Here is a 17,147-nt window from a genome sequence, read left to right as displayed (position 1 = left end):
AAAAGCATGAGGTTCAATGCAACTCGAACACACAGCTTAATACCACAAAATTTTATGAGAGATCTAATAGAGATCTGAGGTGTAAATATAGAGATTTGTATCTTATAGAGAGAAGAAGAAAGAAAACGTGAGTTATTGGGTTAGGTTAAGAGTGATTTTCTTTGTATTTCTCTTCTTTTGATCTACATATTAAAACCGATGGGATCTCCGTGGATGTAGCTCACATTGGGTGAATCACATACAAAATTCTCTTATGTGTTAGCTTTTGAGCTATTCTCAGTGCTTTGTTCACTTAGACTAACGCTTTTCGCAATATTCTAAGCTACCTTAGCTGGGAGGAAGGGATGGTCTTCCTTCTCCCAATATTACTCAGGAGTGGTTGATGAACCGGTGAGGGGTGGGTGCATGCATACCATCTCTCATCCTTCTCGCTCATCTTGGTCTTAACTGTCCCTCACGGATTTGTCACTTGCCAGTGCAACGAGATGTTAGGGCTCTTCCTTTATATTTTCTCACAGTTTGTGGCAGTCTTCAACAGACACAGTGCAACTAGGTAGAAGGACGATTATTAGTTTGGGCTTAGATTTTGAGTGTTTAATATGTTTGAGAATTGTTATGACAGTCCAACCCACAAATTTAGCTGTTGTTAAGACCTTGCATTCATTCCTCTTTCGTTGCTTCGACGGTTGAAGCTTATTTATTTTACTTTCCCCCTACACTACAACTTGTGTTGGTTTATCTATTGATTTATTTTCTACTATGGCCTAATGAATGCAAGGCTATACATGAACTTAATGCCATTTTATTTGTAATATATTTTTTTACCAAATTAACAAAAACAGTCATCATCCTATCTCTTTTATTATTATTATTATTATTATTATTATTATTATTAGGTATTATAGTTATATCAGAAGAATTATTTGGGCTCATGACTTATCTGAATACCTCTACCTTCTCTGCATTAGATTTTGTAGTATTTAAAGTTCTAAATAAATTATTACTTATGGGCTTTCTCTTATAAAAAATAATCTTATAAGCCACTAAAAAAATGTGGTTTTTTTTTTTAATTTTTTTAATTAAAGACTATACTTGTAGTGCTATCTACAGGGCATTGTATGGATCTTTGATTTGGCTGGCGTAATATGGCCTATTTCTAGTTGTGATTGGTCCAATTAATGAATATGATTAGACTTATAATCTATTAGGAAAAAAAAAACTTTAATGATTCTTTAGGAAAAAAATTACAAACAAGTGTTACATTAAGTTATAATTAATATTTCAATACTTTAAGTTGGTTGGGTAGCTACTTATTATATTATATATATCTAGGTTTTTATATGGGAGAGACAGTGAAGAACCAGAGAGCCAGTGAAGAACCACCACTGAGTCTTATGATTACTAACAAGTACAGTCAGCTTTGCTGTCAAGGAAAGCCACTCCTGCTTACAGGAGAATGTAGATAATTCCTGCAGTAGAGGGGTAGTACGTCGTAATACATACATTTTAGGAAATGACGGCCTGCCAAGGAGAGAGACGTAGGTAATTCCTGCGATCAGTTATGTAATGGATCCGGATACAGCCCTACCAACCAGGTGCGGCCCACCATGGGAGAACCACCAGCTATGCACTAATCACTCTCCTTCTTCCCAAGATCTGGTTTTTAATCTCCTCTTCTCAACAGAGACAAAGGAGAGAGAGAGAGAGAGATTCCCCTTTCTTGCTTTGCTTCTCTTCTATTCTCAAGTTGTCAGAGGACAGCTCAATTGCTCTTGTTGAGAGAGAGAGAGAGAGATCTGGTGATTCCAATCCGATTACTTGAGAATCCAAGGTGATGGGCTTTGAAGTTTGAATACCTGTTTATTTATTTTATTGTTGTCTCTTTCTTTGGTTGGTCTTGTTGGTTTCGGTGTAAAATCCCTCTCTTGGTGTGGATTTCAGTCAAAGTTCTCTTCCTTTGAGAAATCTGCCAAGTGGGTATCGTAGATCTTCGTGTGTTTAATCTTGCTTTATGGAAAAGATTCGGTTTTTATGATTCTCTTTGCTGTTAGACTTGGATCTGCGAAGAGAAGGATTTGGGTTTTCGAATTATTTTTGAAGAATTCGAGATCTGGGCACTCCGAGGAGTACCGAGATGTTTTTTTGTTTGGTATAGTGTTTTAACTTGTTTGTCGATGTTTTATTGGATTTAGACCCAAATGGAGTAAGGTGGGAAGTGAAGAAGAAGAAGAAGAAGAAGAGACGGAAAGAGATGGGGAAGAAGGGAAAGTGGTTTGGTGTTGTGAAAAAGGTCTTTAGCCCCGAATCTAAGGAGAAGAAAGACCAGGTTGGGATCGCAATCTTTTCCTTAACCAAACAGTATATCCAAGTGGGTTCTGATCAAAATGTGACTTTTCCTCTTGTTTCCTCTTGTTATTGTCAGAAATCGAAGAAGAAATGGGGGTTTGGGGCAACAAAACACTCAGATCCAAACACTTCTGAAGTGTTGGAAAACAGTGTTGTTGGCCAAGCTCCTGCACCTCTGCCCCATCCTGGGGAGCTTAAGCCGGCAGTGCCCGAGAATGAGCAAAGCAAGCAAGCTACCTCAGCGGCACCTGCCACTGCCAGTGCTGCCACTTCTGCTGCTGCTGCTGCTGCTGCTGCAGAAGAGGCTGCTGCTGCTACCACTCAAGCTGCCGCAGAGGTAGCTACAGCATCAACAAGGTTGGGTGGGAAGTCGAGGGAAGAGATTGCAGCAATCAAGATCCAGACTGCTTTCCGAGGATACCTGGTATAAGCAATCCTAATACTACTCCCTTATTATATCTAAACAAGAAAATGATCTCTGGGTATAACCTCTTGGGATTAAGCTGTGTTAAGTTGTGATCTTAGTGGTTTAATAAGTCAAGTAAGTTGATAGAATTTGCGAAGTGAGCTTCTTCATTTTGCTTCTCAGAAGGTCTAGGCAGTCAAAAACTATTACGTGATTCCTCTTCATTGCCACCTAGTTTATACTTGTTATGTGGACCTTTATGTAGGTGAATATTGAGAAATCCAATCCAATCAGTTTTGTGATTAAAGAAATAATAGAAGACCTATACTCGCCACGAGTATACATTATATTTGCATATGTGGGTAGAGTTTTCTGCTAAAAGGTTCATTAGTTTTATGAAACACATATCCCCAACTTGAGGTGGGAAGCATTTACCACTAATTTTTTCCTATTTATTATTGGTGGTGCTAATATTTCTGCTACGTTCTATTATGTTTCTTTCCTGTGTTCTTATTCTTAATTACTTTTATTAATTCAATGTAACTTATCTAAACACTGTGTGTCTGCTAGATGAATTTTCTGGATCTTCTTCTGAAGTTCTGAAAATTTTGACCAAGCTTGATTATTGGTTATTAGCCCATTCGATAATCACAGTTTTGAAATGTTCAACAAGTCTGTTTGGGTAAATCAAACCTTTTTCTTTGTACAAGTTCACTAATTAAAATTACTGCTTTGAATTTCATAACATCGTCACTGTATTGGAGATAGTTGCCTTTTTCTGATCATGTACTTGCAATTCTCTTTTGCTATCTTATATGTAGGCAAGGAGGGCATTGCGGGCCTTAAGAGGACTGGTTAGGTTGAAGTCACTGATTCATGGTAATTCTGTCAAGCGCCAAGCCACAACCACATTACGGTGCATGCAGACTCTAGCACGGGTTCAATCACAGATACGTGCAAGAAGACTCAAGATGTCAGAAGAGAACCAGGCTCTCCAGAGGCAACTTCTCCTCAAGCGCGAAAGAGAGATCGAGAGTTTAAGGGTACACACATACACTTGGTGTTTCACTCATTACATACAAATCTAGCAAATGTGCTTCATCATACTTTTTATCCTTGTCTGTAATCTTAACAGGGGCACATATGCTAACCCCAGTTTATTTTGTTGATGCTTTCTATCCACTCTTTAGTTCTCATTGACACCCAACTAGAATGTCTTTGAATTTACTGACATATCCCCCATAGATGAGGCAATAAAGCTCTTGTCAACCAAACAATATCTAGGAGATATCCAGAAAAATAACAATTTCTTTGGTTGTTACAGAACAGTTTGTAAGATACATCAGACTGAAAGAAGTCAAGAAATAGCATAATTATACTTTAGAGGGATATATGTTGTCATATGCTTACGGACTAAGATGTTATTATTACTGTAAATAACAACGTATTGCTGTTTTACGATCTTTAAGTTGGAGAGCTGTGTTTTATAGCTCAATATAGTGATATACAAATGAGTATGTTCACATTTTAGAATTGTAACTAGGAAGGATGGAGTTACAAAAATCCTAATAGATTCATCCAGGGAATGTCAGCAAGGATAATCTCAAAGAGAAGGTCTTTCAAGAGCATAAATTAGGTAAGAAAAATACTAGGATGTATGTGATGGGTATAAAATCTATTAAATTTAGTTTAATATCTTCCAAATGACTTTTTCGGATTGGACAGATCAATGTCATAGTAGATAACATGATCCAATACACCTCCAGCTCTTTTAAGACCTTGGTGGTGCAGAGGCTTAAAGATCTACTTAAGAAATGGAAAGAAAGAAAGCAATCTATAAAAGTAAGTTCAAAGAATTTGCCTTTAGAGTCTAAGTACATGAACTTGGGAACTAATGATTAGATATGAATATACAAATGATACTGATATCACACTGATGAAATTAATGGGGTTTGCTACTATTTATTTAGTTGCAGTTTTCTGTAGCATGACAAAAGTTTTATCATTTCTTGCTCTCCTGTCTACTGGATACAAGCATCACAAAGTATTCTTAGGAGTTTTGACTGATACCAACTGGAAATATGTCAGCCTAGTGAGTCAAGTATCAGTTTGTTAAAATTAGGAGAGCTGCATTCTTACTATCCTCCACAAGTTAATTTGCTAAAAATGGCTTCTTAAGCGTTCCGATTCTTTCTTTTATTTATTTTTCCTTATGAACCCCTACTGAACCACAGGACCGTTCTATCTGCTATCCAGCAAGGATATCATTCAGCTGATTGCAATATTGCAAGTCTTGACAGTTTCCTGAGTCACTGAGCTTTGAATGAAAAGACTTCATTATCTCATGATTTTCATCCTGTTCTTGTCGAACAATTTTAATTTTCTAATTCATAATAAATCCAGTCTTCCAGTAATGTATCTCCTATCAATTAAGGGTCCGTTTGGTGTTGTGCATTATCAACAAAGGAATCTCAAATCTTCCATCTTTTCTTCCTATCAAAGGTTAAGGACATGTATGTCAAGAACATGTGTTTTAACATCCAGTCAAATTAAATAGATGTCAAGATGTTATGCAGGACCCTAACACTCGGCGATGATATGTCATCAGTTCCATAAACCAGTAGATGATTTTAGTTGTGCATTCTTATATGTGTAGATGCAGATTGTTTCAAATACATGAAACCTAATGGCTCCTAAATGCTTCCATAGTGATTAATAAAAAGCGAGCTTATCAGTTAATATAGTTACTCATTTGATTGATAATGTTAACATCTTCTAGTACTGTGCTCCCCTTCTGTGGATGACCCAGGAGAAGAGTTTTAACTTCTTACAAACTCATACTCATTTTCTCTCATAGCAGTTGGGGGAAGAATGGGATGACAGTCTTCAATCCAGGGAACAAATTGAAGCAAGCTTGATGAGCAAGCAAGAGGCTGCCATAAGAAGAGAAAGAGCTCTGGCTTATGCATTTTCTCATCAGGTACTTAGCACACTTAAAAGACTTAAATTTTTGTGCTAGTTTTGATAATTGACCTCATGTTATTCGAGTATGCCATATGGTATAATGTTCTTATATATGAAAAACAATGCTTGCAAACAGTGGAAAAGCTCTTCGAGGTCAGTAAACCCAATGTTTATGGATCCAAACAACCCACAGTGGGGTTGGAGTTGGTTGGAACGCTGGATGGCAGCAAGACCATGGGAGAACCGGAGCACAGCAGACAAAGAAAACAACAATGACCATGCCTCCATAAAGAGCATGGGCCAGAATATTGGAGAAGGGGAGATAACAAGAGCTTATGCCCGTCGGGATAGTAAACCAGATAAGCCCTCGCCGACAACACCAAAACTGACCCGTCCTGCCTCCCGACTATCTCCCTCAACACCCTCCTCTAAGACACTACCAGTGATCACTAAGAGCAAATCAGCAACGCCCAAAAATGGACGCGGGCCATTGGATGACGATGTGAGAAGCATACTTAGCATACAATCAGAGTTTCACAGGAGGCACAGTATTGCAGGTTCTTCCATACGGGATGATGAGAGCCTGGCTAGCTCTCCGGCAGTCCCCAGCTACATGGCAACGACCGAATCTGCAAAGGCCAAATCGCGTTTCCATAGCCCATCAATTGAGTCAGTTGACAGTCCATTAAAAGCAGGATCCCTGGGCTCTGTCAAGAAAAGGTTATCTTTTCCTGCTGCGGATAAACATAGCATGACATCTCCAGCAGCAATTAGGAGGCATTCAGGTCCTCCCAAGGTGGAAGTTGCAGTTAAGGAAGTTGGAGCCCATCCGGAACTCCATGCAAGCAATGGCGGAAACAGGTAACAAGAGAAAGATGACTTCGCTGAGGGCTGATTGTCCAAGCAAATTTACTTACCGATTTTCCATTGTTTGGTGCGAAATATTCACGTACGGCAGCTGAAAGATTTCAGGTAAGCTTTTGGGGTGAGTTGTTATCATAGTTTGTTTACCACTTCATTATTTGTTATAAGGGAACAAAAGTGTATGTGATTCGTGCTCTATAACAGGATATTGGTTTGGAATACTGCCTCTACTGTTGTTGGTTGTTAAGCAGATTTGCTTATCTACTCTGTTGTTGTTTGCAGTGGCATGTTCATGTGTGACAGATTCTAGCTACGAATATTGGAATGAATGGTTATCATAGCTAGTCTACCATGCACTTATTTTTCACAAGGGAATTTGACATTCTATATGAGAACATTGGTTTCTAAATTAAAATCATTATGTAGTCTTAATAATTTGTTATGTTCTTTCTATACTTTTTTAAATGCAAAAACCCACGTAGGGAAGTATATTCCAACAGAACTAGTATAGAGTCTGTTCAGGAAATTATTTGATGCTATATTGTCTTAATTTAAAACACTAATTAATTACTCCTGAATATATTCAAAGTTCCTAATAACAGTAGAAACGATTACACCTCTGGGAAATGCGAACAATGGATTAATTGACCAAAAATTAGACCGAGGTGATTCCACCTTCACACTAAACTAAAGCAACCAAATAGGTCTGCCACACAACAACTGGATTCAAGCTCACATCCAGCTTTAGATTGCTATTCCACTATCTGGTTCAGGCCCTACCACTTATGAAAGAAATCAAGAAGTGAAGTGATCTCTCATACAAATTTCCAGCGAGTGTACGACTTAAATATGTAATCTTAACAGAGTCAAATGATCTTGTTGCAGGATCAGACAAATTTCCAGACAAGTTACAGATATTTCCAGTGATAGAAATGTTTATACGCAACTAACTCCATGTCAGAACTCAGACAATGTTCCTCTGGCAAATATTGCATAGCCAGCAAGCACAGTGACACATTCAGAATATCCAGCAACTGCTCTAATTGTTCAAGATATAGCAAGCATAATTCCCAGTAAATTATGACTATCCAATATCAATGATTTGGACTGTTTGCAGGTGGCACAACTGTAAATAAGTTAGCCATATATTGAAGTCAAAATGCGGATCCACCTCCTTTGATCTTCCCTAGCAATATATCTTTTGCCTCATTGATTTTGGAAGCAAGGTAATCGCTTCCTCCAGCGTCAGGATGATTGGCAACCATGACCTTCTTATGTGCTTCCTTAACCTTATCTGGAGGGGTATTTTCCCTATGAAAAGAGGAGATAAAAATGTGAATTGCCAAAAAAGAAAGAAAGAAAAAATTCTAGGTAAGGAAAGAAATGGAACTCAATTATTGAAGAGCCAACTGAATTTAGAACTGGAATAATGATGGTAAGTAACTATTCCATTTTAAGAGGGTGTTTATCATATGGGAGCCCAAAATATATCCAAAGGTGAGTCATCATGTTGGCATTAATGCATACCAAAAACTTCCATACCTTTCACTCTTGTTATGGTTTGCCAAAATCTGTTTGCTTTACACTATTATGCTGAAGATAAATTTCAAAATTTCGGGAACATGAAACTAAATGGAAATTAGTTCAAATCAATAGTGTAATCAAATGTTACTATATTGCAATCAGTAATCCTCTTCACACTGAAAAGTGTCATACAAGCAATAGCAACAGAGACGACATATCCAAAAACACCAACTATATGAAAGAAGCTCTAGAGGAATGAAAAGAGAGTAATGCCAGATCTATTATATAGTCAGTCAAAAACCTCTCGGAACAAAGAAGCAAATCCTCAATTATTCTGTCTGTCCCATTCTAAGCATAATGAGCATGTCTCCGTACTGGATTTCGTATGAGGAACCAAGAATTGAGATCCCTATGCTAACAGTAAATTCATCCAATAACAATTCTAGATAGGAAATATTGCAGCTAAACAAATATGAATTATGTGAACCTAGTAAAATGCACAGGCTCTCTTTCCCATTAAACCACCTTTTGCTCTATCATATAATGTAGAAATTCTTCTATGACAATTTTCTAGAAAAAAGGAAGCCCTGTAGACATCTTAACTCTTAATCTTCTAAGAAGCGAACATAAATGTCAAAGACATCGTACATCTCTAGCTCTTAGTATCACCCTTACCAGCATCTATTTCAATATCTCCTCTTTTACATTCCTTTACAGAAAATATACTTACACATGTTTATAATTCCAAATTGTTTCGAATGCTTCAGGGGAAAGGACATACATACTAATGATGCCCATGGGAAGAAATGGTGCAATTGGGCATTTCATAGTACAAATCAAAATATTACATGAGCAAATTGCAGCAACATAACAAACTAGCTTCTAGATCCTTAGACAATCAGAAAACATTTTATTTAAATATCAGTAAACTGAGGATTTAGTATAAATTTTAGCTGTCTAAATTACAGAGGGAAGCAAAAGGTATTGCAAAGGGGGTTGTGGTTCAATTATCCAGCTCAGAAGATTTGCATGTAGTTTGAAGTTTTCAGCCAGATGAACATATAGAACTCATGAATGGACATCTTACTAGTTACTAGCAACTGGCTTGTAGAGTAACTCAGATTTCTTTATCTCTGACAGGGATATGCTTACCTAACTCCTAAGATCAAAGCAGCTTCCCTTCTATTCATAGTAGGTTGAAAACCACCTTCATAAAATTTACGCATCCGAGGAACCACCGGCCGTGCCTTATATGCTTGCCAAGCTTGGAGTCCATACCTTCCAGCAAGAGCAGAGGCAGCCACCGCAAGACCTGCTAAGAGTGGTGTAGCCTGCATACATTGAATTGGAGCAAATAAAAGTCAAAAACTGGTTTTGAGAGGTTATATGCTTTCCTACTGGGAAATTATGAAGTGTCACATAGAAGTATCTAAATGTTTGGATATACCAATGTCCTACCAAATTCTTGTCCATAGGTTCATAATTAAAGAAACAGTTATGATAATCATCTAGCACATGTAAATAGAAATGATTGCTATTTCAGTCACCATTGGAAAACATTATCTCTTTTCCTATTCCTAAGAATTTCCTAGTTCCTACAAGACAAAAGTAACACATAGGAACTTCCTCCACCTCTATTTATGCCTTATCTTTCTCAAACAACTGTTTTTCTGATACAAAGTACCTTCGACTTAATGAGTCACTGTCAATCAAGTAAAAATGCCAAAAGCTAGTCATGTAATAATAATATAATATGATCTTATCAGTAAACGGAAACTTTAGTTTGTTTTGGAAATCCCACTCACTCTTATTAGATAAAATAGAAACAAAGGTGACACCAGGGAATGCGGCAAAATAAATAGAAAAAATTCTGTTGTTCTTCTGAGGTATATGTTGGAGCATGGGCAGGGGTTGCTCCTCCTTATATTTGGTATTAACTGAGGCAGTAGTGAAAAGCGAGCATTACAGATGCAGAAGTAAATCAATCCTAACCAAAACTAAAGATTTTATCTATCATATTTCTAGTTGCCATAAACTCCCTGCCAGAAAGAAACAATAGAAGAACTTGATTAGCATTCTAGTTAAACAAGTAAGAGGTAGATGTCAAACATTGACAGACAACCAAAACTCAGAATTAGTCTCATAAATGTCACCAAGATTGGCTTTCAGCAATGAACAAGAAGATACTACAATTACATTGCAAAGTGATCTATACAGAGTTAGACATGCAACAATTTGCGACATTAATTTCAAAAGAAATTAAGTTTTGTTAAGATTGTGGTTGCATAAATTGGCTAGTTTAGATTAAAATACAAATGAAAATGACAAAAATTGTTATCTTTCCTGAATTTTAAATCAACGAGGAATTGGGTGCCATCATTTCTAATTTTAAATAATGCCTTTTTAAGTGGTTACTTGTGCACCTAGGGATATCAAATGCATGGAGTAGTTCAATATGTAGTAGGCTCCATGTGGATACCAGAGTCTTAATGAGGGAGACAAAACATGAAAAAATGAAGAGCATTGACATAAACCTTCAAGATCTCAACATTGTTTTTATTATGTTACAAATATGGATGCAACGTACTAGAATGAAGCCAACAATTAAATATGTGAATAGATAGGAGTAAATTGTTACGACAGAGCTTGTACAACATATGACATATTTTTAAAAACCATCTACATAGACAAAGCAGGCATGCAAAATGACATCTTGATATAGGCACTAGGAAAGAGAGGTGTACAATTCAGTGATGGAAGTATGAGGAAGGCAAAGAATTTTTGTTACATAAGCCAGAGCAATGTAGAACTATTGCTACATGGAGTCAATAATGGTTGTGGTTAAGACATCAATGCTGTCCCAATTTACCGTCACAAGTTAGAAGATTTTCTTTTCGCAATAAGATCTTTCGTGAGCTTGCAGAAATTGAACATGGTCAAAATTCGGTGATTACAGGTCCATCACAACTCACAAAAACCCGCATGTAATCAATCAGTTTCTACCTTAGGGCTTCAAGCACGGCCTTTTTAACAAAAACAACAACTGAACCAAACTAAATCCTGCAATCTTTACTCAAGTGTCATCTCCTCTCGCATAAACTCCAGGAAAAAAAGGGAAAAAAAACGAGCTTTCCATCTCTTCTCTTCGTTTGCTGTCGGATTCCACGGAGATATGCTACAAAATCACTCTTTCTCAATCACAAATCTTTGCAGCAGACCAACTCTTCTAATAAGGGAAGCATCAAAACACTAAACCCCACTGACGACAATCATCAAATGGAAGACACTTGCACTCAAAGGAGAAAAAGAAAACATCTTGGAATCGGAGCTCACCATTTCCGCTAGCGCACGATCGAAGAGTTGGGGATGGGCATCCGCAGGAACCCTGGAATCTGAAAAGCTAGCAATAGGAAGCTAGGCTTCTAGAAAGGAAGCAAGCAGTGGTGGCGGCGCCGCGGCGGCGATCCTCGCGGAAAACCTTTCGCCCCCGCAATGTGCTTTTAGTAAATAGCACCTCGTAGATCTCAGTATTTAGACTATGTTTTGTTCTCTCGAGACTAGAGACTGGTTCCAAAATTTACCCAAAAAATTTCCGCCTCTCATTAATTTTTCTTTAAAAGTTATCAAAAGTCAAAACACGCTGGCTTCTAACGTTCCATCTTATATTTTGATCAATATTTTTTTTAGTTTAAAAATATAAATATATATGGAGAACAAGATCAATAAGGATATTTTACGTATTTATTTTTAAAAATAATAAATAAAATTACTTAAAAAAATAAAAAAGAACATAAAAGGAAAGTGAGAGTTCACGGTGTGGTCCCAAAAGGAGTGTAAAGAAGCCGAGCCTGAGCGAGTTGACTCAGGCTGAGGTTTAGCTCAAAATTAATTTCAAGCCTTATAATTGGGCTCAAGCTCGGCTCCGCTCAACTCAAGCCGAGCTTGAGCCTGAAATAAGCCTGTCATCAAGCCTTATTCAAGCCATCGAGCCAAAGAAGAAGAAAAAAAAAGGAGGAGGTGAGGCACCACGGCTGCTTGCCGCTGCCGAAGGAGGAGGAGGCGGCACCACGATGGCTTGCCGCTGCCGAAGAAGAGGGAAGTAGGGGCATCGCGGCGGCTTGCTGCTGCCGGAGGAGGAGGAGGCAACACCGCTATTGTAGAAGAAGAAGGAAGAAAGAAGAAGAAGAAGAAGAAGAAGAAGAAGAAGAAGAAGAAGAAGATGGAGGCAGCACGAAAAAAGAACAAACTCTATAAGAAGAGTGCATCGAAACCCTTCACGAACAAATTGAAGAAACCTAACAAGATCAGAGCTTCAAAGAGTAGAGAGGCAAGAATAACGATAGGAATCTGAGCAAACCTCATCATATCCATTGCTGAGGGGATTCACGGAGGGCTTAACGTAGAAATCTTCGACGGAATTGCATGACTCTCTAAAAACCCATGCATCAATGGCGTGATCGAAACAACACCACAACTCTTTCTATCTTTCCATACGAAGAAAAGACAATAACAAGCATTTGGGAAATCTATAGAAAGAAACGAGGAAGAAAAAGGAGGAAGAGGAAGACCAAGTCGAGCCTAAGCGAGGAGGAGGAGGAGGAATACCGAGCCAATTGAGCTGAGCCAAAGCCAACTAGCTCCAGCTCTGGCTCGGCTTGATATTGATTTCAAGCTGGTTTTAGCAGCTCGAGCTCGGCTCAGCTATGACCGAGCCGAGCTAGAGCCTAGCCCGAGCCGCTCGTTGAGGTTGACAGCCTGGGTCCCTAATTTATTTCCTAAACTAGGTCCTTAATCTGAAATAATCTTGACGTCCAATTAATAATCCATGTTACTTGATTCCGTTAAGATACGTTTCACTTAAATCCGGAAGTGCAACTCTCGTTCGGCCCATGAAACCTACAACCAACGTGTCACTGCCTTAACTACAAGATTGAAATCAACAGTGTTGAATGTTCCACAAATGAGTCGTCGGATGGGAGGATCTGATGGTCCATGAAGAAACCCTAAGCGCCTTGGTGGGCGTGTATCTCTATATAAGGGGCTCGAGAGGTGTCCATTTTATCCGCCACAAAACCCTCACTTCCGTTGGCCGACTCTTTCTTCTCCAAGGTGAGAATTTTTTTTTCCATTTTTTGGTTCCCCAATGCTTTAGATCTGCTGTCTCTTTCGTTGTTTCAACACTAGATCTGTAATATTTTCTTCTGTTGGTCTTCATTGCAAGCACAAACAGATTCGTTTTGAATGATCTTAAACTAGGGGTGAAAACGGGTCGGAGTTACTCCGACCCGACCCGCTATCCGACCGGACTCGGATTAGATTCGGATAAAAAATTTCTATCCGACTCGGATTCGGATACGGATATCGGATATCCTTTTACCCGCATATTTTTTTTAAATGATTTACAGTTTTAGTTTGCTTATTTAAATAGTAAGTATTAATATTATTACTAATAATACATTATATATTATTTATAGAGATTAATTTCTATGATTTTATATATTTGACATACAAAAAATTTATTTGTTGTAAAACTCTTAATAATTTTATGTTAATTATATTTAAATAAAATATTATAATTATTTTAAATTTAATTAATATCCGTTTAAGATCCGATCCTTTATCTGAAGATTATCGGTATCCGTTTAGTTAGGATATGATTTTAAATTTTATTATCCGTCCAATATCCGTATCCGAACTAAATATATATGGGTTGAGCACTATCTGATCCGTATCCGATCCGTTTTCACCCCTTATCTTAAACTGATTTGAGGTAGTTTGTTGTCTCGATCTTTTGAATATTTCTATCTTTGTATAATTAGATCGTTCTTCGGGAGATGAAAGCGTCCATTGTCTAATGGAAAGGGCAGAGGCTGTGTAGACCTTTGGTATAGGTTCAAATCCTATTGGACGCGATTTTAGTCCATCTCCATTAAAGTTGTCAATTTGGGTGATGGAAATGAGATATGTCCTCCGATCTGTCCAAAGTTGCATGTTTCAAGAAGAATGAGATACACACCTTTGCATTTTTTACATTATCTACTGTAGTCTTATATATTATACTAAGATTTGTGAAGATTATGGTGCTATATTCGTTTCTTCTGTAATAGGACTGGCAACTAGAAAGAAAAACTAATTCTTTGTTCAGTCATTTTAGATGGAGCCGTGCCAGTCTTATCTATAGTAATTGGCTTCATGTAAAATTGACCAATGGATAAGTTTGACGGTAATTTCTAGTTGTTTTGCAGTATAACTTTTGATAATAATTTTCTCACAACGTTTGGCTTTTAATTGATAATTTAAAATTTCTAGTAACAACTTGAAAGATTGAATTTGGCCATGAATCAATGGCTTGTTCGAAGTGCTTAGTGTGCAGAGTTTTCCAATTTAGAATAATTATTATTCTTGTTGTTTGTGGACTTCTTTTGGCCAGAAATATGTAAACCACTAATACATTGAGTTCAACCTTAGTTGCTTACTGCACTTTGATAGTTTCTCCCATGCCTAATATTTGCTAACATGCGGTGGATTATTGTAGTGCAAATTAGACATGTTCTATTTAAATCCTCTAATTTTCTAACTTATTTACTTGTCATTAGTTCATTGCGAATTCTTGCTATCATGGGGAAAGAGAAGGTTTCACATCAACATTGTGGTCATTGGCCATGTCGACTCTGGAAAATCGACTACCACTGGCCACCTTATCTACAAGTTGGGGGGTATTGACAAGCGTGTGATTGAGAGGTTTGAAAAGGAAGCTGCCGAGATGAACAAGAGGTCTTTCAAGTATGTGTGGGTTCTTGACAAGCTTAAGGCCGAGCGTGAGAGAGGAATTACCATCGATATTGCCCTGTGGAAGTTTGAGACTACCGAGTACTTCTGTACAGTCGTCGATGCCCCTGGACACCGTGACTTCATCAAGAACATGGTTACTGGAACTTCCTAGGCTGACTGTGTTGTTCTTATCATTGACTCTACAACTGGTGGTATTGAGGCTGGTATCTCCAAGGATGGTCAGACTCGTGAGCATGCTTTGCTTGCCTTTACACTGGGAGTGAAGCAGATGATCTGCTGCTGCAACAAGGTAACATTTTTTAATTTGTATCAACTATATGATAATAATTTTATCTCCAGCTATCCTTATTATTTAATTGATTCACTAGCTCGGCTTTTCATTTTTCTGCTTTGTTGATATCACTGTCTTTCTGTCTATATCTATGACCTGATTTCTATCTTTGCCCAAATATTTGTAGCTTTTGGGGTTTTCCTCCAAAATTTTGACTCCTTATTCTGTTCTGCTATAGATGGATGCTACAACCCCCAAGTATTCCAAGGCTAGGTATGATGAAATTGTGAAGGAAGTGTCTTCCTACCTCAAGAAGGTTGGCTACAACCCTGACAAGATTTCTTTTGTTCCTATCTCTGGTTTTGAGGGTGACAACATGATTGAGAGCCGAGGTCAACCAACCTGGATTGGTACAAGGGTCCTACCCTACTGGAGACTCTGGACTTGATCCAGGAGCCCAAGAGGCCCACAGACAAGCCCCTCCGACTTCCTCTTCAGGATGTCTACAAGATTGGTGATATTGGTATTGTCCCAGTCGGGCGTGTGGAAACTGGTGTTCTCCAGCCCGGTATGGCTGTCACCTTTGGTCTCACTGGTCTGACAACTGAAGTCAAGTCTGTGGAGATGCACCACGAGGCTCTGCAGGAGGCACTCCCTGGAGACAATGTCGGTTTCAATGTAAAGAACGTCATCGTCAAGGACCTCAAGCGTGGTTTTGTTGCTTCAAACTCAAAGGATGACCCTGCAAAGGGGGCAGCTAGCTTCACTTCTCAGGTTATTATCATGAACCATCTTGGTCAGATCGGCAATGGTTATGCCCCAGTCCTCGACTGCCACACCTCTCACATTGCAGTCAAGTTTGCTGAGATCCTCACCAAGATTGACCGCCGATCTGGGAAAGAGCTTGAGAAGGAGCCCAAGTTCCTCAAGAACGGCGATTCTGGTTTCGTGAAGATGATTCCAACCAAGCCCATGGTTGTCGAGACTTTCTCCGAGTACCCGCCTCTTGGCCGTTTTGCTGTTAGGGACATGCGCCAGACTGTTGCCGTCGGAGTTATCAAGAGCGTCGACAAGAAGGACCCTACTAGTGCAAAGATCACCAAAGCTGCTGCTAAGAAGAAGTGATAGAGGCCTATTGAATTCTGCATGAAATCACTAGTTCTTAGTGTCTATTTTGTTTTGCGTTTCATATCAGCCAGTTGCAGAACTGGGTGCTTGTGCTTGATAGGCGGCAGCGAGCCTCTTAAGGTTTTGATGTTGCTTGTAGAGTAGCATTGAATTACTTTTAGTACCGTGGAGTCCGAGTTCCTTGTCTGCTGTCATGGAAGTTTTTAGGTTTGTGCTCCTTGACAGCTCGGTTATTTTCATTTTGTCAAGACACCATTAGCTTAATTATCCTTATGCTCAGCTCTTATTTGAATATTTTTTGTTTGTGTTATTTTTCCTTTTCCTTTCTTGATGCATGCTTCAGTATGCTTAGGCCATCGCAAGATTCAAGATCTAGTCTTAATCATATGCTGTGTGATTTACCAAGATTTAACATCTTCCTATAGTGCAAGTTGTTTGTAAGTAGAATGATTAATACTCTTGATTCTATTTCTGAGGTTTAAGCTGACAAAATTGAAAATGGCTTCTCTCCCTATCTAATGGTAGAAGAAGAGTCAAGTGCAAATTTCTCCCACCCATATTTTAGTCGCTAAATACGAAAAACTCCTTAAGCGAAGAGGGCTGTCCTGATAGTGCCACGGTCCCGGCGCATGCCAGCTTATTAGTGTGTATCCTTGAAATATTAAATTTAGATATTTTGATGTATAAATAACAAACGAACTAACAATTGAGTACTTATTTTTTTTTAATTTTTTTAAATATTTTTTATTAGTATTCATGGTTTATATTTATTTAAAAGCTTCACATTTCTAAGTTTTTTTTTTATTATTCAGCATTTTTATATTAACTTTATTCTTTGATTTTAATTCTGAT

The 17,147-nt window shown here is 38.2% G+C and overlaps 2 protein-coding genes and 1 pseudogene across 3 annotated transcripts; 2 read left to right on the top strand and 1 right to left on the bottom strand.

Moving 5' to 3' along the window:
- Positions 1-1,649: 1,649 nt before the first annotated feature.
- LOC140777646 (protein IQ-DOMAIN 2) lies at positions 1,650-6,845 on the top strand. Of its 2 annotated transcripts, none has more exons than XM_073121897.1 (6): positions 1,650-1,831; positions 2,193-2,326; positions 2,423-2,770; positions 3,574-3,795; positions 5,610-5,732; positions 5,853-6,845. In XM_073121897.1, exons 2-6 carry the CDS (start codon positions 2,252-2,254, stop codon positions 6,579-6,581), a joined length of 1,497 nt encoding a protein of 498 aa, XP_072977998.1. In that variant the 5' UTR covers positions 1,650-1,831; positions 2,193-2,251; the 3' UTR covers positions 6,582-6,845. The 2 variants fall into 2 exon arrangements, with proteins under 2 accessions (XP_072977998.1, XP_072977999.1); XM_073121898.1 differs by having other exon boundaries at positions 1,652-1,831; positions 5,613-5,732.
- Positions 6,846-7,395: 550 nt separating this feature from the next.
- Positions 7,396-11,634, bottom strand: LOC140777647 (mitochondrial import inner membrane translocase subunit TIM14-1-like). The gene is made up of 3 exons (XM_073121900.1): positions 11,438-11,634; positions 9,257-9,435; positions 7,396-7,891 (listed from the first exon to the last, which is right to left on the bottom strand). The coding sequence occupies exons 1-3, from the start codon at positions 11,438-11,440 to the stop codon at positions 7,735-7,737; spliced, it is 339 nt and encodes a 112-aa protein (XP_072978001.1). The 5' UTR covers positions 11,441-11,634; the 3' UTR covers positions 7,396-7,734.
- Positions 11,635-14,727: 3,093 nt separating this feature from the next.
- On the top strand, positions 14,728-16,609 carry LOC140778580 (elongation factor 1-alpha-like; annotated as a pseudogene).
- Positions 16,610-17,147: the final 538 nt, after the last annotated feature.

The sequence above is a fragment of the Typha angustifolia genome, chromosome 15 (assembly GCF_048772165.1).
Source record: "Typha angustifolia cultivar Huaian chromosome 15, ASM4877216v1, whole genome shotgun sequence".
Classification (NCBI taxonomy): domain Eukaryota; kingdom Viridiplantae; phylum Streptophyta; class Magnoliopsida; order Poales; family Typhaceae; genus Typha; species Typha angustifolia.
This window is presented reverse-complemented; position numbering and strand designations above follow the sequence as displayed.